General features: G+C 39.7%; 1 protein-coding gene across 1 annotated transcript; it reads left to right on the forward strand.

Moving 5' to 3' along the window:
* The first annotated feature begins 685 nt into the window (after nucleotides 1-685).
* On the forward strand, nucleotides 686-26,147 carry opn4b (opsin 4b). Its single transcript, XM_042507919.1, is given in 12 exon segments — nucleotides 686-1,069; nucleotides 7,424-7,560; nucleotides 7,733-7,866; nucleotides 11,173-11,376; nucleotides 16,483-16,654; nucleotides 17,286-17,447; nucleotides 18,644-18,665; nucleotides 18,667-18,752; nucleotides 19,499-19,670; nucleotides 19,793-19,984; nucleotides 23,467-23,538; nucleotides 25,920-26,147. Coding segments are annotated over 12 exon segments (1,674 nt in total). The 5' UTR covers nucleotides 686-946; the 3' UTR covers nucleotides 26,118-26,147.

Consider the following 26,147-nt stretch of genomic DNA (forward strand, 5'->3'; position numbering starts at 1 on the left):
CCAGGTTGGTCTATAAACATACGTCATCCCTTCACCACTCTGCTGTCGCTGCTAGTTCTCTGATGTCAGTTTGATGTGTCTGGGCCTTAAGACCGTGCCAGCTAGCGAGTTAGCCGTGCTATTCTTCTCTTGCCAGAATTTTGCAGAGGTTTGAAGTGTTATTTTGCCCCTTACCCAACAAGCTATGCCAACATGGCTGGTACCAATGAATGCTTTAGGTTGTCTAGTTTTAGTGACATCACTGCCTTTGCACAAGCTTTAAAAAATGATTGCACCACAGCCTTTTAAAGACAGTATCACGGGCCTCCAGTTGTTTTCACTGGGAGGCATTCTTTTCAGCGGGGGCATGGTCCCCCAGGCCCCTCCTTGGGTGCACGACTGTACAGAAGATGAAAGCAAGACTTCTGCAAACTGAACCTGAAAATGTCACTGCTGATGCATATGAAGACACAAAAAAAGTCTGGATAACAGGAGCCATGTGGGTTCGTGTGGGAGAAAAACTGCTAGATTCTTCTTTGCATGATAGTGCGATTTATTTTGATCCTTTACTTGTCTGTTTGCAGAGGAGAGAGCCAAGGAAAACTGCAAACGAGAGAGGAAGTCATGCAAAGGGGAAAACTGATATGAGAAGAAAAAAACGATTCATGGATTCCTGGAAGTTAAATAAACAAGCAGACAAATGTCCATATATATCTGTGCACACACGCACAGACCTACTGACACACTCAGAGGCATCCCCGGAGCAGGGATTGGACGAGAGACAGAGAGCACTTCTTTCCCACCCCTCCACAGCAGCTGTACTACCAGTAGCCCTGTCAGAGTGGGATATGAGAGCAGGGCGGCGATGATGACCGGCCACTTGGACTCCTAGACCACCTCATAGAGATCCCACACCTCGCCGGCCCACTTCTCTCACACACTTGTCATTAACCACCGTGGACCAGGAATGGATTCTAGGCTACTGATTGGACCGGGGGTCCCCACACCGGACCCGACCGCCCGGGCACCCTGGAACATCAGCACTATCAGCCCACACCGGCTCATGGAGCTGTCCCCAGTCTCTACAGCTGTGAGTATCCTACCTTTCCTTTTTTTGTTTGTTTTTGGCTGTTAGAAGGGAAACCCACCGGTGTGACCGGAGAGCTTCTGTGCGCCGCAGCGATGCGTAACCGCGAGGAGATCCAATCCAGAGCAGCTACATACCGACTCACATCTGGGAAAACAGGCAAAGAACCTGTCAGGGTTATATTTTGGGGAGTTTTCATTTATTTTCCAGATCATTCATAAAATTTGAACAACGCTGCGCGAGGGAGGTGTGAATGAGCGAGGTGTTAAGTCGCTGTGAATGAATGAATCACGCCATCCTCTCATGCGCATCTGCGCTCCGTTCATTCACCGCCGGAGCTGAATGAAGGCAGGAGTCAAATCTCATAATCGCTGGTGTTTCACCAGCGTGTACCAGTATAAGAAATGGTTGCAAAAAGCTGCTGTGTGTGTACAGTATTTGTAACCTCTGAAGTCAGTGCGCAACACATTATTGTGCCAACATCCGCGCGCACCTCGATGCCATTCATGAATTTTCTAACACTGTTGCCCCTGATTTTTTTAATTTGTGGTCAACTGCTGTCAGCGTTGCTGTGATATTTTAGAGGACTCGTGTGTGCTCAAAAGTGACTTTTTTGCACTAAATTGGGCTCATGTGAACCAATTTAATCCCAATGTGTGCCCCAAAAATCCCAATATAAAACCTTTAATATATCTATGTAGACAACAGCTTAACTCCACTTCAGATCTGTATTGTGTCAAAAGAGAAGTGTCAGGGAGTTACTAGTGAAACGTAATTACCATAATTATAAAATAAATGCAATTGTAATTAGTTACTGAGAATTTTTTTAAACAAATTACAGTTACTAATCAATATATTGGTAAGTAAAAGGGGTTACATGTGACAAAAAAGGGTATGTGTTGAATAAAACATTAATTCTGTTGCTTTACATGTTTTTGCAGGAATGTCTGTGTTCGGCATATTTTTGGACAATGCGGGTCAAAAAAGCTGTTGAGACGAATTTGAGTGCAACCTTTATGCAATTATATTTTGGGGTCTTTTCATCCTAATTTATTCTTCTGTTAAAACCATTGGTTAGAAATGTAATCAAATGCAGTACTTTACATTACTTTGTTGAAGTAATTAAAAAGTTAAATAACTACATTTGTAACAGGGTAACTAGTAATCCGTAACCTATTACATTTAAAAAGTTACATTCCCAACACTGCAAAAGAGGACATTGTTTTTACATAAGAACAACTGACCTGGATGCTACTTGGGGTCTAATTTAAAATATTTCCCTAATTCAAAGGTGTGTAATCGAGCCAACTCAGACATCACTTTAATTTTTACTCCTGGAAAGAGGCGTGTGTTGAGTATGTTTTTCATTTTAAAGTCGAGGATGAACAAGACTCCTTCCCTCTCTCTGTCTCCCTCTGTGTCCGAGAGTGGGATTATTTTAGCCTTCAGGGAGATCCTCATACACAGATGTGTAAACCAAACCAGCGGTGCAGGCACCTCCGCACTGTGTGTAAAACATAAAGCATGAAATGAAAGTCGAGTGCTTTCACTTTTTCCCCAGGAGCCCAGACATCATTGACTCTTATTTGAGAGAGAAACAGCTGTTTGAAAGACATACTGAGAAGCACATGAGTGCACTGCCAGTTCAACAAGTGTGAACGGTTCAGTTTGGGCTTTGAAGTTCAGACCTGGAGGCTTCAGTCTCTGTAGCTCTTGTGGTCTGGCCTTCATGGTGGGAGTGCTGGGAAAGCTGATACTGAAGCTGTGCCCGAGGGCAGCTTCCACTGAGGCAGATGGGATCATCGACTCCGCGTTAAGTGTGGTTTTCATTTAAGAGCTCTTCAGAAACGTTCTGTATTTCTCTCTGGAGCCCCGGTTTTCCTTTTCCCACTGTTTGTGGATTTTTCTCCCTTGATCATCCATTGAATCTACAATCTCTGGATGATTAAAAAAATATGGGTCCAATCTACGATTGCCTATGTGTGCACTTGTGCATATGTGTGCCATTAAAAGGCGACAGTGTGTTTGTGGACTTTTGTGATCATGTCCTCTACAGTTGATTAAAGTGCGTTAGCTGGCAAACAAATTAGTCTCTCTCTGAAGTTGCAGATAACCACTTATCTTCCAACTTATTGGCTGATTAACGACTTGCTTGTGAGGTGCGGCAGATTCAGAGGGCAGATAATCAGCTGTGCTGTTAGAGCAGTATTTATCAATACTGTAAGGTTTCTGGGCTGCTGAAGGTATAGGTAGTTTTTGATTAACCCTTTTTTTAAATTAGGGTTTATGAAAACATGATGAATGTTAAATCAATCAAATACTTAAACAGATCAGTTTGCAAGACCACAGCATTTTAGTTGTGCAAACAAATAAGCTGAAACTAATTAAATAAAAACTCCTTTTTGTGAGTTGATTGTTTTTTGACTACTCCCTCTAACCAATCCTGCTGTTAATTAATTTGCCAGCTGCAAACCAAAGATTAGCTCATGTCCTCATGAGCAGTTTGTTAAAATGCATCCACTTCCATCGTCTTGTAAGAGCAGGATTTTTTTTTCACTGTGTATTTGAGGGATGGGCTTTAATATATGCAGTATCTCTCTAATATTCATATTTGTCAGCATATGCCCATTACATGAGACAGAACTCTTTTTTTCATGTAAAAATATGTAATAACTCATTTTGTTAAACTGTCTTGGCAACATTATTTTAAACACCTGAACTGTGTAAAACAATATGTCATTATTAGATGCCTCCACTGAGAGACAGTAAATGTCAAGTGAAGGATAGTAGTTTTGTAACAAAATTTCAAATATAATTATGATTGCACCAATTTGCTTAGGATTCAGAGGTTAAATACTTGTGAAAGTTGTATAAAAGCAACTCAATAAAGTGTTGTTGTGCTAGGTTTCAAAGGATTAAAGATGGTCTGATGAAAATAAATTATCCTCAAATATGAGCAAAATTATGTTTATGACTTTTGCTGTTAGAAAGAGGGATTAAATTGTTTCACTATCTGGAAAGAGGCGTGTGCAGTTTATATTGAAAGAGTGTCTCAGTTTAGATTTTTGTTGTGATAATGGATGATAACTTTCATGGAAATCTCATATGGCACATGACAGTGGTGTTTAAGATTATATAAGGATGACATTGGAAACAGTTGAACAATAGTGCAAAGGTATTGAATACATTCTGAATAAGAAGAATGATCAGGTAATAGATGATGAACATGTTTTTCTAATGAAAAGACATTTCTCTGCTGTTAATGAATCATTGCACTGATATTGAGCATTATTAGAAGTAATTTTTATTAATAGGGAAGTCTTCACACACATTTATTAAACTAGTCTTGGCTGTTACATAATAGTGTGTGGCATATTTTGCAAATAAGTCAATTACAGCACATGTGTTTGTCAGTGCTCGAACACATGCACAGCTGTTTATGTTTGAATGTACACGCATGTTTGTGTTTTTTTAATTGAGATTTCATTCCTGCAGTGGATGTATCATTCTCTGCCTCTCCCTCTCTCTTCAGTCCATAGTCATATTCGTCTGTTGTGCTCACTTTATTTGTCTTTTCCTGTTTAAATTGCTGTGCATTAGACAGCCACAGGACCATTTACATTTATATTACTCGCTCTCCACTGACAAAGGAACACCCAGAACCGCTGGCACCTTGACTTCAGTACGTGCATGCAGACGGGGCATAGAACGAGACATTATCAGTCACTATTTACCATCTTTACGTCCCACACAAACAGGCGGGTCTTCCTCTCTGCTTACTGTGCCTCGCCTTCCTCCTCACCGAGTGATCGGCATTAATCTGGCCCCCGAGCCGTTAGAGCGAGGGAACATGAGAGAAAGCCAGAGGAAGGACAGAAGTGACTGAGAGAGATTCAGGAAGCAGAGGATCAGACGTGAAGGAGGGATTAATCGTGAATCGGCAGCGGTGGTGGATATGAGAAAGAGATCCAGCAGTGAGAGTGGCAGGGATGTGAAAGGAAAGAAACGGAAAGAAATGAAGCAGTGAGGGAGGTGAGACCTTGAGTGTGATCTACCACATCACAGATGACAGCGTCAGACTGGATCTCTGTGTGTTTACATTCCACACACACACACACACACACCACATCTGCATATCCCCTTCACACCCTGCACTTGTCCACTCATTTAGTAAAACACAACCTTTTCATTCTTTTGCTTACAAAGCCACTCCATCACTTTTCACTGTACTAGTCAAACGCCTTCACTTATAATAACAGCTGCTTGTGACTCTGCAGAAAAGTGGGACTGCTGAGACAGATGCTGGACAAACACACATGCGCTTAAATGCAGCAGCCAGGATTAATGAAAGAAGGTGTGTGTGTGTGTGTGTGTGTGTGTGTGTGTGTGTGTGTGTGCGCGCGCTTCAGCTGAAAGAAGGAAGATGCAGCTTAGTGGAGGTGTCCTGGTGAGTGGGTGTCTGTGTGTGTGGGTGTGCAGCTGTTTGAAAGAAACTCAGCGAGAGACAAAAGCAAAGTGTTAACGCAGGGGAGTGTGTCACGATGCCTTAAAGGAATTCACAGGTGGAGCTGTGTGCTCAGAGGTGCAGACGCCGTTCAGAGGCAAAATGCTGCTGTCAGGTGAAAACCTCATATTGATATAGTCAGCTTTTAGGAAGTTTTAAGAAACAATGGACCGTTTGTTTGTTTGTTTTAGCTTCATTACTATTTTTAACTGCACTGAATAAGAACCAGAGGGAAATATTTTGCTTTGGGTAGTAGTTACTTTGCAGGTTCAGATAAAAATCTTCTAAAATTCTGATGTATTATTCAGATTTAGACAAATCTTTTATTGATCCCAAGGAGGGCCATTCATTTGCAGCTTACCCCGTCCACAATCACAGAAAAAAACATTCAATATGTTACGTGTCAAAGCACAGATCAGCAAACAAACAGAGGTTGATGAATGACAGCAAGATAATAACAATCTGAGCCTGTCAGTCACCAAAACATACATTTTTAGTAGGTGTAAACTGACAGTGCGCAATTGCCCATAGCAATTACACTGAAACTTGCTCACTGCTGTGGCTGCAGCACTCTGGACCAATTTCAAAAATCCTTGTATCCATTAATCACACAAAAACATGTGAAAATAGAGTCCAATGCATCAATAACTATATTCAAGTAGTATTATGTACACTATTTCAAAACTAATCATTCTGCATAAGTAGTGCTTTTACTTTTGGTACTTCAAGAATATTTTGATGCTTATACTTTTGGACTTTTACTACACAAACGTATTTCTGCACTGTAGTGTTGCTCCTTTTGCTTAGTGGCACATGAAGCCAAAATGGTTCAACTGTGGTATATAAAATTACCTGGATGATCGGCATCGTGTCCGCCTCATTGGGCCCAAAGAGCAGGCGACTTACGGCCACTGAGCTTGGCCACACAGCCGAGTGGTGGAGTGACTGACTGCCAGTTTAGTGCTCCGACAGCTTGAATGGGGATCAAATAATTTAACCTTTGCAACTCATTTAGACTTTCCAAATGTTATTGGGCGGAATGAATTAAATCTGAAACATTTAGTAGTAGTTGTGACACTCAAAAAACTGTATTCACTGATTTCTAGACGTTGCTTTCCCAATGTAAGTCTATGGGAAAAAGTATTTTTGGGGCCAAATGATATCACATAATGGACCTGGAGGTTCGCCACTAGGTCAAAGTCCGGCTCACTTTCCAGGAGCCTGGATTTATCTGGGTTGCAGTCCTTGTCTTCACTGGCTTTTTGTGCACATTGCTGCGCTTGTTTCCGCCAGAGAAACGTAATTTTGGATGATTATGTTATTAATTTCTTCCAAATTTCGGAGCATATTTTTGCTGCAACATGTCTGGCTTTGTTCAGAAACTTTTATTGGTGACTTTCACTGTAGAAAGTGTCACTGTACTCAGTAACATTCATTTCCTGGATGCAAGCAATGTTACACTACTAATGTACGTGTAGCTTCATGCTACCGTCAGGGACACATGTAATTTTGGTTGGTGATGTTGTTCATTTTTCCCAGATAATGGATCGTATTCCTGGTGGAAAATTTCCAGTTGTGTTTAGAAGCTTAAAGTAAAGTGGATTTGACCATGAATGCACATAAACATGGTCTTGCAGAAATCTTAAATACAAGAATTAACCTGAAAATTAGCATGATAGGTCCCATTTAATTTAATTTAATTATGGGCTGACTATCAAATTTCCTTCACAGCGATGATCCTGAGACCTGCAGTGAAATCAGGGTTGTTTTAGTAATTACTTTGCTATCTTATCATCAATTCATGATTCTAACACCATGAACTAACCCTTTCCTCCCTGTTTTCCTGTTTTTAGGGTTCCCTGGTTCCAAGCCACCCATTTCCAACGGTGGATGTCCCAGACCACGCCCACTATACCATTGGTGTTGTCATCCTCATTGTGGGTATCACGGGCATGCTGGGAAACTTCCTGGTCATGTATGCGTTCTGCAGGTATTTTTTTGCGCTGTTGTTTTGAATAAGTTCTCAAAACATTAGTTCAGCACCACATTTTTGTACAGTTTGTATCTGTGATAGTAACACGTGGTAAAGAGATGCCTGATTTATTCATTGTCTATTGTTAACGATAATATTTCAACAGCTGTGTGTGTGTGTCTGTGTTCAGGAGCCGGAGCTTGCGGACACCATCCAACATTTTCATCATTAACTTGGCAGTCACAGACTTCCTCATGTGTCTCACTCAGACACCCATCTTCTTCATCACCAGCATGCACAAGCGATGGATCTTTGGAAAGAAGGGTAACAAATGCATTTGTCACATGATATTTTACACTTAATTTTACAAATGCTTCACAGAGAACCCAGTAAAACAACAATTAAACACAGACTAATGATGTTATCTACACCATGTTATAGGTGCATGCACACACGCACATCGTTAACATTTACAGACACGCACTCTAAATTCCACAGGGACCTGTATTGGTTCCCTACCCTTTAGAGTGTGACCTACAGTTCAATTAACATTCTGCGTGCGCACACACACACACACACACACACACACACACACACACACACACATACACACAAAACCCTGCTATCCTCTATCACCCTTTTGTGCCATAGTGGAAGAAGCTGCGTCCAGCATCCAAATTCCATCGCTAACAAAGAGCAAGCAGCATGTTTTGTTTTACACGAGCACATTCGGAGGGGGTTCTGCCACACTGTACACGGTACATCAGTATGCAACCTGGTGGGAACAGAGATAAAGAGGAGGTAAAAGAGGCTCAACACTCCACTGATCAAACCCTGATAGTCGGAGCGCTGTGTTTTCCTTCAGGAGTTGTCCTGACCTTGATGAAGACAGCCCATCACTTTCAGATCTCGAGCTCAGCACTCAACGGTGGATATGCAAGCGGACTCCCATTCAAACACCTACAAAACCTTTTCTTTCTGCCTATCTTTTTCAAAAAAACACATAGAGAGATGTGGATAATAACAGGTCAAAGTTGAATTGGGTAGATGGAATTTACAGAGCAAAAGCCAACTGTAGCTCACCTTTTATTTGTGTTTATCTGTCCTGTTTTATCAGCATTCACACTTGCACTCTTTAAGATGGTGTTTTAAAAAACTAGCATTTAAAATGTTCACTTACGTTTGTGTTTGAAAGGGACAGTTCACCCCAAAATCAAAAATATATTTTTCCTCTCACCTTTAGTGTTATTGATCCATGTAGACTGTTGTGGTGTGAGTCACCGAGTGTTGGAGATATCAGTTAGAGAGATGTCTACTTTTCTATAATATAATTGAACTTAATGGCACTCGGCTTGTGTTTTTTTTTTTTTTTTTAAAACTCAACAGCAGTGTCTTTCCAGAAATCATGATCTGCTTACTCAAGATAATCCACAGACCTTGTTGTGAGCAGGAACTACTTTCTCTCTACTTAACTGCATCCGCTAAACACGAGAGGCTCTTGCTTGTGGCAGTGTGAGATGTAAAAATTTATGGCGTCTGTGAGTGATTTGGTTGGCGAGTGTAGTTTGGCAGAAAGGAAAATAGTTCCTCTATGAAACTGCTCAGAGAAAGGTCTGTGGATTGTCTTGAGTAACAGAGTTATGAGTTCTGGCAAGAGTCATCGCTGCTGAGTTTTTAAAGTTATGTAATATGTATTATGATTGACTTTGGGGTGAACCGTCCCTTTAAGTGTCAATACCATTGGATGGATTGATGGAAAATCTGAAAAAAACTTTTTAATAAGGGTTGGGTGAAATTAAAACAGTACAGAAGAAGATAGAACAACAAGATGACATTGTATAAAAAAAAGCAGCTATCAGATCTCAAACACCAAAACGTGGTAGACATTATGTAAATATTGCATTTATGTTCGTTTCATGTATTGATCTGAAGAACATTGCCGTCTACACATCACTCCACACAGATCTGATGTTTTCCTCTCTTCAGGGACATTTAAGTCACCTACTGTATGATTTATGCACTAGGTCTGATTTCATTGCACTTTGTCTCATTTTGTTTTTAATGACAACGTTTCCACCTCAGCAAGCACAAAACCTGTTTTCTTTTTCAATAGTTTAACTTTTTAAAAACTCAAATATATTTCATATATATACTTATTATATTGACTTGACCGCCACAGAGCCAACTTTGCTGTTAACAAAACGCCCCAGTACTTAAAAATATTGTTCCTCTCTGGAGAACGTTCCTTTGGAAGTAATCTGGACTTCATTAGCTTCAGTTACTTAACAAGAGCTGTCAAACACACACACGCACACACACACACACACACACATACACACATACGGTTGGGATGACAGCCATACAGGCGCTGCGATCTGTCTTCTGTCTGAACAGTATTTGTTTGGGTTTCTTCACACAGTGACACACTTCAGATTTTGTCTTGTGCTCAGATGTGATGACTTGGCGCTGAGATTATATGATGTGTGACAGGTCGGTGGTAATCACACACTCAGGGCCTGAAGGGACAGCAGCTGATAAAGTCATGATTGAGTATTTGTATTTTATCAGCGTGTCCCTCTGTATGTGTGTGTCTGTGTCTGTATCTGTCTATCTGTGCACGTGTGTGTTTGTGTATAGAGGCTTGCTCATATATCTGCAAGTGTGCGTGAATGTGTGAATCAGATTTCTGGAAACATTCTGAATATATTTAGCATAATGACAGACTGTAGAGAACAGCACATTACATGATGGAACAGAAAGAGACGTGTTGTTGTTGTCAACACTGTGTTGAATTTAACTACCTGTCATTACCATCAACCTGAAAGGAACAGTGAAGCCATGTGTGTAACAGGTGTTATGTATTCAAAGATTGTTTGCTTGTGTGATATTAACAGAGAAAACAAAAATCAGATATGGAAATTAGATGAATACTTGACAAACAGCACAGTAATTATTCATATTTTTCCAAACCTTTTTAGTAACACAATCAGCTACAGCAGTGATACTCTAACTGATGGCCTGCCAAATCTGGCCCCTAGTAGAGTGCTGGGTGGCCCCCAAACCATTTTCTAATTCACAATAAAAATACATTGATTCACACTGGGAACTGTTTTTGTACCTTTAGTATACATAAGGTGCCAGAGAGCATAAAATAGCATTAAAATATAGCTTGTTTATCAAAAAAGAGGTTCACCAGCACGCCCTGATAGAGGTCCTGGCTAAGCCCCTAATGTCCTGAAATTCAAGAAATTTCCTAAAATCCTGGTAATGTCCTAAAATCCCAGAGATGTCCCAAAGTCTTAGAAATGTTCTGACATCCTAGAAATGTCCTGAAATCTAGAAATGTCCAAAAATCCTAGGTTTGTCCTAAAATCCAGGAGATGTTCTGAAATCCTAGAAATATACAAAAATCCTATAAATGCCCTAAAGTCCTTGTAACGTGTGGGGCTGGTGCGACTGACACTTGGCCTCCTGTCATTTTGCAAAAGTGGCCCTGGGGCAGAGCAAGCTCAGTACCCCTGAGCTACAGTATTTTCAGCTCTTGCCATCCATTTATCCTGATAGCGACTGTCAATGGCTAACATGTTTGTCATTTCTCTCTATGTACCTTTTCTCTTCTCCTTCCTCCAGGTTGCGAGTTGTATGCCTTCTGTGGAGCACTGTTTGGTATCTGCAGTATGATGACACTGATGGTGATTGCGGTGGACCGGTATGTGGTGATTACCAGGCCTCTCGCCTCCCTTGGGGTGATGTCTCGCAGGAAAGCCCTGAGCATCTTGGCTGCTGCCTGGGTCTACTCCGTCGGCTGGAGCCTGCCCCCCTTCTTTGGCTGGAGTGAGTATAACTGCACTGATAGGCCTGGATGTCGAGTCATTGTTGATCAGCGTGATTTCTCAGAGGATTTTTTTTTTGGCTCCGAGCACTTCTCTCTCATTGTTTTTATTTGTGTCGGCATGTCAGATTCTTGCTGAGAGTTGTACTACTTTGTGAAATGAATCTGACTTTGCCTTTTGTCAACATGTCATATAAATGTAGTTGTCAGAGGGCAGCCTAATAATAATGACGAGGTCATGGACTTACTGTCGTACTGGCTTCTATTTTTTTTCCTTGTTTTGTATCCCAAAAAAGATGTATGTATAGCGGTGTTAATAAGACAGCATCTAGTGAAACTTTGTTCTACTTCTTCCACCGTCACACTGAACTTTCTCTGAACTGTCACAGTCACAGGTTGTCCCGTTTCATTTTATCTGTGGTCAGAGAGGTGGTAATTAAATTCCCTCGACTAAACAAACAATCATTTTACCTTCAAAACCGCTGTTGGGACACTATGTGCTGAACTGCTGAAACAAAATAACAGGAAGCAGCTCTTCCTCCCCAAAACTCAGACCGTTGCACTTCAAGGTGTTTCTAAAGCAGGACATATATTATGAGAGGGCTATGGGAACAACAAAACACAGTAGGTATTTGGAGCTGTAATTTCAAGGCAGCCAAGTTATTGCTGAATATTGGGACAGTCAAGGGAAAGTTAAACTGAGTCAGCTGCGTAAAACTTCATCTTCAGCTTCAGTGTTGTGTTTGCGTTTAATGCATCTAAGTGGTAGTATGTAGACAGAGAACAATCAATGACCAAGTATGGAGTCTGCAGGAACTCCACAGGGAGAGTCTGACAATGTTAAATCCCCAATAACATCAGTAAAATCTTACTTTGTATGGAAGTATGAATCAAGCCAGTTTAAAACTGATGTTGAAAAACCAAACCTGCTTTCCATAAATGGCCTGTATAATGTCAGTAGACTTCAGTGCATAAAATAAAATGTAATACGGAAAAAACTAGGGCTGCCCCTTGAAAGCTGGAGATTTGAGTCATCAGTCTGAGACACTCAGTCCACTGAGATTGTCAAGCATAGTTTTTTGTTTTGTTGTTTTGCTTGTTAGCATGCTGTGCAGTTTACTTCTGGGGAAATTTTGGTCCCCCGATTTTGCTGTGGAGTGAGTGCTCTTGACTTCTCCTTACTCTTTGGTACAGAGAGCTGAGGACATGCAGGCAGCGGCACAGAGGAGGAGAGACGATACAGTCTGGCTTTTGTTTGATAACTAATGTCTGCAGAAAATGTTGCACATTTATGACTTGTCATTAGCACAGTTACCTTGTTCACTTTATTACATGCTGCTGTTAATCTGAATGTCCAGCGAAGATTGTTCAAAACAAATCAAATCGTTGAATATTTATATTGAACAGCCAAATCCAATTCAACTGGAATAATTCTGAGTCAGGTACAGCCCTAGCAGAAACTGCTTATACTGATCGTGGTTAGAGTGATCGCCACTTATAATTGATCAAGAGCTTGGGATAAAATAAATCCTATACAAATTACATGCTTTTCGAATAGTCTGCACATCAAGTAGTCTACTTACAGTGTTTATTTTGGCTCTTCTCATACTTAACAATGCAAGAAAAAAAAAGTAAATCTTTGGTCACTAAATTATTTTTTCTGTATGCCCAAGATACTTTTCATCATGGTAATGCGTCTGCTTCCAGCTGGCTATTTAAGCCTGGTGCTGGGTGCATATTGAAATCATGACAGGAAAAAGGAAGTTATTTTCTCTCAATGAAAAACATAGTCTTCTTGAAGCTTATAGCTGCAAATGATCTGTGCCTAGAGAAAAAAGATATGCACAGGGAAAGAACCCATTGTTGATGCACCATCAAGTGGATTGATTCTGCCCAGGTCTAATGTACTCTCTGGTGTGCAAAATGTAGATTAACCGAACTCACTTAAGTAAATATATTTCACCACATAAACCCACCTCTGCACACTACCACAATTTTACTATTTACCTTTATGCTCACCTGCAATGCTTGAATAAGAGCAAAATGATTTGTCCAAAAATTACTTGTAATTTTGGTTAAAACTAGTCCTGAAATGGTCTTACAAATCAATAACTTTAAGGGTATGATCCACCTTAATGCTCACCTGCAATGCTTGAATAAGAGTAAGATGATTCATCCAAATATCATTCTTAAATTAGGTTAAAAATGATCTTGAAACAGTCTCAAAAAGTATTGAATTTACGTATCTGAAACCTGAAGACACCCTCTATAATAATAACTTGCTTACAGTTACCAATTTGAGCCGAACAGACATGATCACTGTGAGTGGTTTCCACTGTATATTTTATTATAAGACGATGGTAACAGTATAGAGTAATTAATACAACCAGATTCTATGTGAATGTATTCATTGCTGCTAAAATAATAGGCTCAGTCTCCATGCATTCCTGTGCACAGCCATTTTCCATTTGTCTTACATGGAAGAGCTTCCACGTCCACTGGATTGACAGATTGCGCCACAAGTTTAGAAGGTCAGACATTTTACTTTTTTTATTCGAACAGAAACGACATGTCTTTTTGATACGTCGACTGGTAGCCCTTGTAATGGTTCTGTCACCATCCATCGTCTCCGTTGCAGGGGCTGTTTTCCACAAAAAATTCTCTTAGGGTTTGGAGCCCTAACTGTCACAACAACTTAACACAACATGTAATAAAAGTGACTTATGACTTCCTTCCATGTCTGGAGAAAAAGGAAGGAAAGTCTGCTGATATATGACATTTAGAAATTCTTATGAGTGTTTTTGTCTCTTATGTGTAAGGGAAAGCACAATAGTGTGTCTTTATGTATGTGCTTATTTTCCTTGTGGACTTTGTTTGCAATGAAGGATGCAGTCCCATATAGAAGAAGCCTGTGGGGTGAATACGAAACACTACAAGTGTAAGTTTTCACGGCAGAAACGACTAAAGAGAGCTCCAACTGCTCTCTATGATGGATTTTGCACATGGGCCACTGGGGTCCCATACTCATATATTTTACAGCCTGAGCTTGACATGTGGTGTTATATATACGAGGACACTGCAGATATTTGTGTATCACAGTTTTAGTCAAAGATTAAGCTATTGGTGCTTATTAGGAATGCTAACAGCATGGCTCTGGGATTGTAATGATGGTTGGTTGGTTTAATGGTCCAACACTTTGGTTCAGAGTGCCCCAGGGATGATGTTTTATAGGCTGACATGGAAGTTAGCTTCTCTCTGCTTCCCTCGTCAAAAAGCTTTTGGCATTGTTCCTTTTGATTTTGGATTATTGCAGAAAATAAGTTCTGTGGCAAACAAACATTTATGATATTTACACCTTTTGTTCAGCAAGATAGTCTTTAGAAATGAACACCATTTTTATGAGGCTGTAAACTCTTTTAGGCATGGTTCTGCATGATGATGCTCTGTAGTCCGATTTAGCCACTTTTTAGCAACAGGTTTTTTTAACACCCATAAATGCTTCAAAGTTCATGATTGGGGTATTTACTAGTGTATTTTATGTCATGGACATAATGTAAAAGATATTGCTATCAATATCTTGCATTATCAGCGCTAACTGGAATCTGAGCGCAGTGCAAAGTGGTGGCGATGAGCTTCCCATGGGATTAAGATATGCACTAATATGTACATGCAGCTGGACCACTTACCACAACAAAGAACAAAGAAAATGTTATTGTAACACACACAGAGGAAGCGTAACTCAATTCTCTGCTCAGGACATCATAATTCAACTAATATCTTTACGTAGTATGTAGATGTTTGCTGTTATGTTAATGTTTAATATTGTTTAGAGCAGCTTTGATTGGTATGCTTCTGTGCCGGTAACAGCCGAGGCTGGAGGCATTATGTTTTCAGGTTGTCCGTACAGATGTCTGTCCAGCCCCCTTGTAAACGCAATATCTCAAGAATGCCATAAGAAAATTTCTTTAAATTTAGCACAAATGTTCACTTGGACTCAAGGATGAAATTATTTGATTTCGGTGGTCAAAGGTCAAGGCTACTGTGATCTGATCCGTCTCAATTGTTGTGAATGCAATGTCTCAAGAACACATTGAGGAATTTTTTTTCAAAGTTGGCACAAACGTTCGACTGGACTCAAGAATGAACCAATTTTCAAGATTAAAATCTGGTGGTCGAAGATCAAAGGTCACGGTCACTTGACCTCATAAAACTTGCTTTTGGCCATAACTCAAGAATTTATGCACTAAAATTTCACACAAATGTCTAATAGGATAAAATGATGAAATTATGGCATTTTATATTCGACAGGTAAAAAGGTCAGCCATGACATCATAATGTTCTGCAAAAACACTTCTTGTTATTACGCAACATAATAAGCCGGGAACAGAAGACATTTGGTCAGATACTGAATTGTTGACACTAATCTTGGGTGTCCACTTCCAAACTGCTGGTTGTATAGATCTTCTGAGCTGCTGGGGGAGGATGTGTGTGACGCACGCATGTTTTCACAGACATGGATGTAAACTGTACCTGCAACTTGACTGGTGCCTTTTGTTGTCCTTTTGGACAGAGTGACTGTGGACCGTGTTTCCATTTCCGGTCTTTATGCTGAGCTAAAATAACCGTTTGGTGGCTGTAGCTTCATATTAACAGACAGATTAGAGATTAGTATTGATCATCTAACTCTTGGCGAGAGGCCAGTAAGGATCTTTCTGAAATTTATGAGCTATCCCCTTAAGCAATTTGAATTTTGTGTCAGTTGGTTGGACCTCATTAGAGCTGTCAGTAAAATTTAGTCTTGAGATTCATATCAAATAAATCACAAGGTGATGAAAACTATGGAGCCTATTAAAGTTAAAATATAGTGCAATCTACCAACATGATGAAGCTTGACCACTGGACTGTCAAATGCAGTACAGTAAGAAATATTTCAAGGTCTTCCAGATAAAGAAAAATCAGGAAGTTATACAACAGAAACTGACAGAAAGATTCGTCTGCCTTCATGATATGGGAATCAGTCTAAAGTGTGTGTGTGTGTGTGTGTGTGTGTGTGTGTGTGTGTGTGTGTGTGTGTGTGTGTGTGTGTGTGTGTGTGTGTTCTCCTAAAGGTGCTTATGTCCCAGAAGGTCTGATGACGTCTTGTTCCTGGGACTACATGACGTTTACCCCGTCTGTCCGCTCCTACACTATGCTGCTGTTCACCTTTGTCTTCTTCATCCCTCTCTTCATCATCATCTTCAGCTATTGCTGCATCTTCAGAGCCATCCGACACACAACACGGTTGGTACATCCACACACTGTTTACATTTAATTATGCTTCTATCTTGTCAAGGTTAAAAAACACATACTCCCACATTTACTGATAAAGACATGGCTGTTATGTGTGTCTGTTGGTGTGTCGGGTCTTCTTTCTCTATTGATTTCCTCTGATGGTTCATTCAACCTGAACATTAATATTGCCTGCCTGTGTGTGTGTGTGCACACAAGTACAATATATGATGTCTAAGTCAATTAACCCTTTAAAACCTGTAGAGACATTACTGTGCAGCTTTCAGACACCTTTCACAAGTATTTCAACCTTTGAACCATGAGCAAATTGGTGTGATTTCTCTCAAAAACGCGAGAAAAGTCACTAAACAACTTGGTAAGAAATTTTGCACTGCTGAAATTTATTTTCTTTGTACTAATTTCTTGCTAATTTTTGGGTAGTTTCTTATTTTTTTGCTCACTGTCTTCTTTCAGTGTTTTGGAAAGAAGTCAAGCCAATTTGCTCAGGTATTAAAGGGTTAACCTGGCCCTCAAAATAAAAAATTACAGTTTAAAATCTGATCCAAAATGAAAAATTCTTCTGAAACCAAAGGCAAAAAAAGAAAAAAAGGGTTTCATAACTAAGTGTGTCTGTGTTTGACAGAGCGATAGCTAAGATCAACAATCAGGGATCCAGAGACTCTGCAAAGAGGTTTCATAAGATGAAGAGTGAATGGAAAATGGCCAAAATTGCACTCATCGTCATACTGCTGTTTGTCATCTCCTGGGCCCCTTACTCCTGCGCGGCCCTCACTGCATTCGCTGGGTAGGTGTGTATGTGTGTGCTCTGTCAACTGCCTCCAAAGAGACATTTTTCCAAGTCTAGCAATGTCAAAACATTTTTGTAAGACATGAAAACCAGAGAGGAACTATATTTTGAGGAGATATGGTTCACAATACTAAAACAATACTGATAGTTTAGGGTTAAATATGTTATTAAAGCTGCTCTATTTTAACCAGGCAGGACTGGGGTGGCAGCAGGTTCAGAAATACAAGAAAAGCATGACAAAAATGTTGTTTACTTTGTGTTTAATCTGAACACAAGGTTTAAGTTTCAAGAAGTACCTGCAGATTTGTCAAGCAAGCCTTCAGGCTCTGTAAGTGAACTGAAACTAAATGCTGCCTTGACTCTCTGCATCTCTGCACTGTCCTTACAGCCGGTGAATGACTTCAACAGAGAATAGTCGCACTTTCTACCTTACAAAATCATAAATAAAAGCTTCTTAATCAAAATCTTCACAAATGTGCATGTAGCTACATGTAGCAAATAAGGAATGATTGTAACAGAGAAAAGATGCACTGTTTATCATGAAAAATCAACAATTAAAACTTCAAAACCTTACGTCAACTGCGTGCTTGAAGCCAGGGAATTACTGTAATAGAGAATAGCAGCACTTTCTATTCTTTAAGCTAAAGTCTTCACACCCGAACGTGTTCCAGCAGGTAAATGATCCAAAATCTGGGAGAAATTAACAATACCGAAACCCAAGACTATATGTTTTCCCAAATGTTAGCATGTTACATTTAGCATTGTACTTGTAGTCAGGGAATGACTGTAACAGAAAATAGCAGCACTTTCTACCACGAAAGATCACCAATAAAAGCTTCTAAACGGGAATATGATGTGAAGTCTGCGGAAAATTATCAACATCGGCAACCAAGATTACATGTCTCCCTGATGTTAGCTTTGTTAGCATGTAGCATTGTAACATTGAAAATATGACAGAAAACAAGGAAAAGCAAAGTAGGCCTTTTGATTTGATTTTCATTAGTTTGACTTAACACACCTGCTACTGAAATGTAAAGTCAGTGACATTGCACAGATCAAGTGCACATTTTATGAAATGTGGATGTAACTGTGCACCCCCCCCCCATCAGTCACTGCCCCTTGTCCCCTGAATGTGTCTCATTTCCTTGTCTCATTTGTCTTCCTCTGGTCAACATCTCTACTTTCTCTCTCAGGTACGCTGACTTGTTGACTCCGTTATATGAATTCTGTTCCTGCTGTGATCGCCAAAGCATCTGCGATTCACAACCCTATCATATACGCCATAACACACCCCAAATACAGGTAGGATACTCGCTCAAGTACTGAGTTTCATTGAGATCAGAATAAATAAATGCTGTGGAAATAATATCATGCTGACTTTAGTATTTTCCCTGAAATACTCTTCCACACATCTCGCAAATTCAAGTTTACTTTGTGTTGCTGTAATTAAGTACAGTATTGTCAAAACAGGATGAAGGGGGTTTGCAATGAGGTTTAAGTATAATAAAATATGGATATTATGCAGCTACAATATTATGGAGATGAATAAATGATTTTTTTTTTTTTTTTTGGTCTGATTTGCGATGAATTTTTGGTATTGTTCTTTTACTGCTTGTTTGCAGAACAGACACTGTTTTCTCTGAGTTGCCAGGTTTGTTTGTATCCACCAGTCTTATTAACTAGGGTGTGGTCACTCAGTCCATATTCATATTAATGTCTTCCAGTTTCTGGTTGCTCAAATAATTTGCCATCTGTGTTGTGCCTAGGTTTTGCTTTATAGTCCACACCAACGCAACACTAGATTGATGTCTTGTGCATGTTCATGCTGTGCTGTGTCTGATCACGTACTTTAATTATACTTTACATAGTAACAATATTTACATCCTTTAATTCACTAATAGAGAGAGTTTGATTGCTCTTTTTAAATCCTAATTAAAAGGTGAATTTGACTCGATATTCTGGGACGCCGGGGGTCCCCACACTTCTGTATCATAAAGTAAAATCTATTTAATTACGGATTTGAATATTTCTCTCTATCTGTCCCTCAGGTCAGCGCTCAGCAGGTATATTCCCTACCTCGGAGTATTGCTGTGTGTTACTGGCCGAGACCGTTTCAGCAGCAGCAGTTTCCAGTCCACCCGCCGATCAACCCTCACCAGCCAATCAGAGTGCAAAGGCCCCAGCAAGCCCCGCAACTCCTCCCTGTCTGATAGCGAATCAGTGAGTGTACCTCATATCTAATCTGGTATGTCTCTGTCTTAACACCTCCAATGGCAAATGCTTTGACTTACAAGTTGCTGATTTTAGTCCCGTATGTGTGCGGGGGATTTTATCCGTCTCAGGCCCACTTCTCAGACACGGAGGAGGACTGCTCGTCTCGGACGCCCGTCATTCGTCAGTTGTCCGGTGATGTCAAACAGGTGCGCCATGCCAGCCAGAGGTCAAAGGTGAGAGGTCACAACACGGGGGAGTTTGAGAGAACTGCTGCACACCACCCCACTGACCCGGCCATATGTCACCTCTCACAGATCACAGTGAGTACTGGGGCCTTGTTTATGTCTACGTAATGTTACTTGCATACTTTAATGTGCACGATTACGTGTTAAACTGAAGCTTTATGCAATCTGACAGTCATGCATTTCTAATTCGATACTTTTACTCTTTGAAACCTGAATCGACAGGTTTTTTGTGCTACATTCAGATGCCTTTTAAAGCATTTGAACTACTGACCAAATTGGTTTGATTTCTTTCAAAAACATGGGGTAAAAGACAATCAGCAATTTGACAACAAATGTCCCGCAAAATACAAGAAATTTGTAAAAACTTGAAAAATAAGAGAAAGGGAGAGAGAATTATTTGATGTTTTTAAAAACTAGGGGAAAATACAAAGTTATAATGACCATTGTTATACATTTAAAATTATGTTACAGAAAACTATTATAAAAAGATATATTATTATTATGATGATGATTTATATATTTTTTTCACTTTTTCCCCCCAAGTCATTTCCTTGTTTATTTTTGATTATTTTCTAAAATATTTATACAAATATATATTTTTTTCCAGGTTTCAAAGGGTTAAGTGCCAGATAAGTGTCATCAGACTGAAATAGAGTGTCTGTTTGGGGGCTCAGTTGAACTTTTCTCACATTAGTTTTGTGATGTTTTTGATGGAGGGGGTTCTGTGTCTGTTTTGGCATTACGTCAAGACTGATCTTAACCCTCTCTTCCTGAATTTGAGACATGAGGTCATGTTGTTTTGGAGTCCTGTTTAAGTCAATAGACGTCATGTTTACATTCAGTATTACTTTTCAAGTAACCTGATGAGGTCATGTTTGCAGCCCTCTAAAAATCGAGGCTCCTCACTGATATCTGTTTGGGTCATGTTGCTTTGGTTGCCTGTTGACTGTATGGTTTTTATTTTGTGATCTCAGTCTTTCTCACATGGGGTCTGGGTTTGAAGTTTTATGAAGTCACAGAAATTAAAATTCCAGAGGGAAAACAGTAACTTCCAGACTTGCATGACTTTTACATGATTGTCCAAAGGCCACTACCATCCTTTAGACTGGAACAACCTCATCACTTAACACTAGTTTTTACTTAAAGGGATATTTCAGGGTTTTGGGAGTGGGTTATATGCGGTGCTTCTCTATGGACAGTATATAACAGTATATACATTAGGTGTTTGTCAGCACACCCCCAGTTTGGAGAAGCAGACTGTGTATGCGATGTACTGCTGTGGAAAAGGGTCGGCAAGAAAATGTATTTTAGACACCTAAAAAAACTCCTACCTTCAAAATAATCCATATCGGTTTAAGTGAGAGTATTTTTACTGCTTCACATTGTTGTCAGACAGTGATTTCCAACAGGAGAATGAAGCAGATGTATTACTTTCTTCAAAACCAGACTCCACTGAGAAAAACAAAGATTAACCATTGTTTAACACAGGAGCTGCTAGTCTGCTGCAGCTTTAATCAGTTACTTTTCTCGTGTGTAACTGTGTGACTTTAGTCAGTTCAGATTCACCAAAGCGGCACAAAAACACAAACTAAGAAACTGAACGAAGCATCTGTCAGGTGGATGGATTTGTGACCAAAATTTGAGACAAATATATCTATTTGAGCATGAAAAAAGTGTACAATGTTTTATCTAAACCTGTGAAAAATAGTAGCAAAAAAGTGTTGTGTTTAGGTGTTTGTTCAGTGTGCATATTGAGGCTTGGTAAAACCATTTGTTATGTGAACGATGCTTCTTGTCAAATGTTTGTCCGCAGCACCGTGTTTTCAGGCTGATAGTAAGTGACAGCTCAGTCTTTGTGGGGCATCAAATATATGGAGCATTTCCGTCTCTCTGTAATCATCTTAGTTTGCAGAAAAAACACAAGTATGCACAAATGCAAACACACGCATACTGTGCAGCCGTACCACCGTGCATGACTCCATTACAGAGGGTCCAAAGACTAATCCAATAATCTGGGAGTTTCAGACATAATCCACAGTTTGCATGACGAGACCCCGTGTTTCAACGAGCTGCACTTGTTGCAGACAAAGACGGCTGATTGTCGAGGAGTCTCTGACCTCCATCTGCTTCCATCTCTGCACAGAGCGGAGGATATACACTTTATTTTTCCATAATCGCTGTTTCCCTACTTGTACTCTAACAAACAATGTCATCAATGTCGAAAATGATGTACAGTATTTGTGATTAGCATAACTTTTATCTTGCTTTCTTTCTTGTTTTTTGGCCATTAGATATTAATTTTAACAGGTTTTTGCAAAAATTGCCTATTCTATTTCTTTACAGAAGCTCATTTTTGTACCTCTGAAGAACTTTATTAACAGATACTTTTAGACTTAAAGGAATAGTTTAACATTTTTGGTAAATATTCTCAAGTGCTTCCTTGCAAAGAGTTCAATGAGAAGATTGAAACCTCTCTTATGTCTCTAAGCTAAATATGAAGCTATACTGCATTTCCTTTGCTTGGGCAAAATTACAGCAGACCACGGGTCAGTCACACCAGGAGTATTTTAGGATGTTTTTAGTATTTTTGGAGATTTCTAGGATTTGGGACATTTCTAGTATTTTGGGACATTTCTACTACTAAGGACATTTCTCTGATTTTACGACGTAGTATTTTCGGGCATTTCTGGAATTTTTGGATTTTTCTGTGATTTTTGGACATTTCTGTGATTTTTTTGGACATTTCTGTGATTTTTGGTCATTGCTCAGATTTTAGGATATTTCCAAGATTTTAGGACATTTCTAGGACGTAATGCTATTTTGGAGGTTTGGGACATTTTGGGATGTTTCTAGGAATTTATGGCATTTCTGGGATTTTTGGAAGTTTCTGGGATTTTAGGATATTTCTCAGATTTTAGGACATTTGTAGGATTTCAGGACATTTGAAGGATTTTAGGACATGAGGGGCTTTCTTTAGGACCTCTGTCATTGTGTGTGGGTGATCCCCCACTACCAGTTTTTTCTGTGTTCTCACTCTAGTGCCATATGTATACTAAGTACAACAACAATTCCCATTATGAATCATTTTATTTTTATTGTTAATTAGAGGATGGTTGGGGCGCCAGACACCGTATTGGGGGACAAATTAGTCCTGTCGGCTGTACGTTGGGTGTAAATGGTTTAGCACAAAGAGTGGAAACAACTGTCCAAAGGTAGAAAAATGTGACTACTATAAAAGAAGCAAAGACACCTTAAGTCAAGAGTGTTGAAACTGATTTGTTGAGGGTTTGTAAAACCTCCGCCATGCCTTCATTTCCTGGTTTCTGGTCAGTTTTTCTGCACCAATTTGTGCCTTTTCCTGCATCAACTTACGCTTGTGTTTTTAATGAAGGGGGACAACGTGACATACTTTTAAAGAGAGATGCTCTTTTACCTGAAAGGTCCGTGTTCAAATCCTGATTTGGAGTCGGTCTGTTTTTAGTAAGTGTGTGTCATAAGTGGCACAAATGATCTTTTGATCATCACTAAATGGCTGTGTTTATGTGCGCACTGTTCAGACTGTGGCAGAGCCTGAAGACATCTCCATGTCGGACATCAGTCTGCAGCCAACCAGTCATCTGCCTGCTACTGTAAGAGTCCACCAATTGTCCACCTCTTGCTCTGTGCAGTAGATGTGGCATTTGTGTGTGTGTGTGTGTTGAGAAAATCAACAAATCCCATGAAAAAAATAACAACAAATATCCTTCTAGCAACTATAAAGCCTTTAGCTTTCATGTCCAGAACCCTAGTGTGTCAGTAAGAGAAATACTGTGTTTATTTTTGGTCTTTTCGCGGGATTTGTTTACTATCCTTTTCTGTCCATCCCACCCACGTGTAGTAGTCATTGGTGTTTTGGGCTGTTTCAGGGGAAATGTCACCCATTCTATAAAACTGCTCAATGATCCCAACACATTTAAAGGAATAGTTCTGAATAGTTAGATAACGCAAAAGAAGAAGTGCATGTAGCTCTAAAGACGTCACCGTGATGGTAATTATATTAAATAATCATGGGAGCATAATCTCATGTGAAGACTTGTATTTTCTCCTTTTGTTTTCGTTGCTATACCTTTATATCAGACAATAATTTCCAGCTGGAAAATGAAGCCAGTATATTGCTCTTTTCAAGGCCAGACTCCATTCAGAAAATCAGTGATTTAACGATTTTGAACTTAGAGGCTGCAGGTCTACCTCTGCCTCAAACACTTACTCTGTTTTTTGTTATTTTAAAGGGGTTAGATGAGATTGACCAAGGTAATGCAATAACAGAAACTAATAAAACTGATCAAAGCAGCAGCAGACCAGCAGCACCCGGTGTTCAGAGAATCAAAATTACTGTTTTTGTAAATGGAGTCCGGTGGCTTTGACAAGAGTATAATTTGGGAATTTAAGCAATTAAAGGCTTTCCTGTTGGAACAGGCTGTCTGACAGAAAGGTAAAGTGGTTTTAAAGTACTCCCAATATAGTGTACACTTTACTGATATTGATTTCTTTTAGGCAGGAGTTTTTTTTAGGGGACTACAACACCTTTTGTTACTGACTCCCATCCACAGCAGAACACTGCTGAACTGTAAAAAGAAACGATTTGTTTTAACTTACAGCGGGGTTGTATGGGGCACTTATTCATAGTTTTTCATCCAGGCTGCCTTAAATTTTTAAGTCAACTGAATTTGAGAAGAAAAGTTGAAGCATAAAAAAACACCTCAACTTGTCTTCTCAAATTCAGTTGACTTAAAAATACCAGTTATACCAGTTTTTTAAGGTTAAAACAATTACTTTCTTTTTACAATGCGAGCTTTCCTGTTCCTCCTCACTTTGAAATATCCAAACTATTCTTTTGACATCTCTCTGTGCAGCTGAACAAGCTCTTTTAAAAGTCTAATGTGAAATGGTTGGCATTTCTCTTCAGTCCCTCCTCATTTTCCTCCTCATCAACCGTTCTCTCCATCCTATCCAGTGTCATTCATTTCCCTCTGCTCTGACATCGATATGATTCAAACCTTGTGGAAAATCAAAAAACCATTCATCCTTTTACCCTCTGCTCATGTTTCATCTATTAATTGATTGCGTTAGCTGTTTTGGATGCCCTCTGCTGACTTGACTTGACATCGTTTTCATTTTTTAAAGCTGTGAAGATGGATTGAAAGACCCACAAACAATAATGACTGACTTTTCTTCAGAAATGAAAAGAATATTGTACCGTAACAATCACTCAACCTTAAATTAGCTACTCTTGTAAAAACGACTCCAAAAAGAAACAATTAATATTTTTAAAACAAATATGTTTGATGGTATTTCTTTGAGCAAAAAGCCAGAGCATCAACAAAATAGATGAAATCCAGCATTGCGCCATTTCTGTGTTTGTTTAAAAGTCAGACCTAAATTAAAAATAATTCTAAATATTTGATTATTATAAATATTGTTGTGTAGACTATTTTTCCCAAATCTTTCAAAAATACTTTTCTAAATCTATTAATTTCTTGCCAAGTTGCTCATTGCCTTTCCTATCCACTAGAAAAGTGGTGTAGATCCAGGTTTGAAAGGGTTAACCAATAAAAATGTTGGCCAAAATTACAAAAATAAGACCCATGTTGTAATAAAACAAAATTGTCCTTTTAAAAAATGTACTAAAACACGCTCAGTTAGAGTCCTTTGCTCCTCTTGTGCTGAGCTATTGATCTCATGGGGGTCAGCCGAGTGTTACAGCCCCACTCCATCATGGGCGCTGCGGGAAAGTCATTCATCAGTCCGACTGATCAATGGCTTTGATTAGCTGCAACTGTTACATGTCTTGCGCTGACAGGTTAAGTGGAGGAGAGTTGTATTGATCCAGATCAGAGCAACAGTTGATAAAACTTCATTCTCTTGCTCAACCTCCATCTCGCTGCTTTTTTTCCCCACAAACATCCAGCCGCCTACTCACATTCGACATCTCAATACCTCAACATCTCTCTCTCTTCCTCCACCTACGCAGCTGGATAACGTGATGGAGCAGTCAGGGCCAAGGACTGCGTGTAAGACGTCATCCGTCATTGTAACCTCCATTTCCAGCCCGTCTATACTGCATAGTCCCCCGGGTTTCCATGGCAGCCTCAAATTGACCAAAACGTACAGCCCAGTTGCCAAGGAGTCCCTTGACATTGCCAGGCTGGAGACAACAGCATTACCATAAACAGCTGGACAAAAGTGCGACAGCAGCGTG

Source organism: Plectropomus leopardus, chromosome 19 (assembly GCF_008729295.1).
Source record: "Plectropomus leopardus isolate mb chromosome 19, YSFRI_Pleo_2.0, whole genome shotgun sequence".
In the NCBI taxonomy this organism is placed as follows: Eukaryota; Metazoa; Chordata; class Actinopteri; order Perciformes; family Serranidae; genus Plectropomus; species Plectropomus leopardus.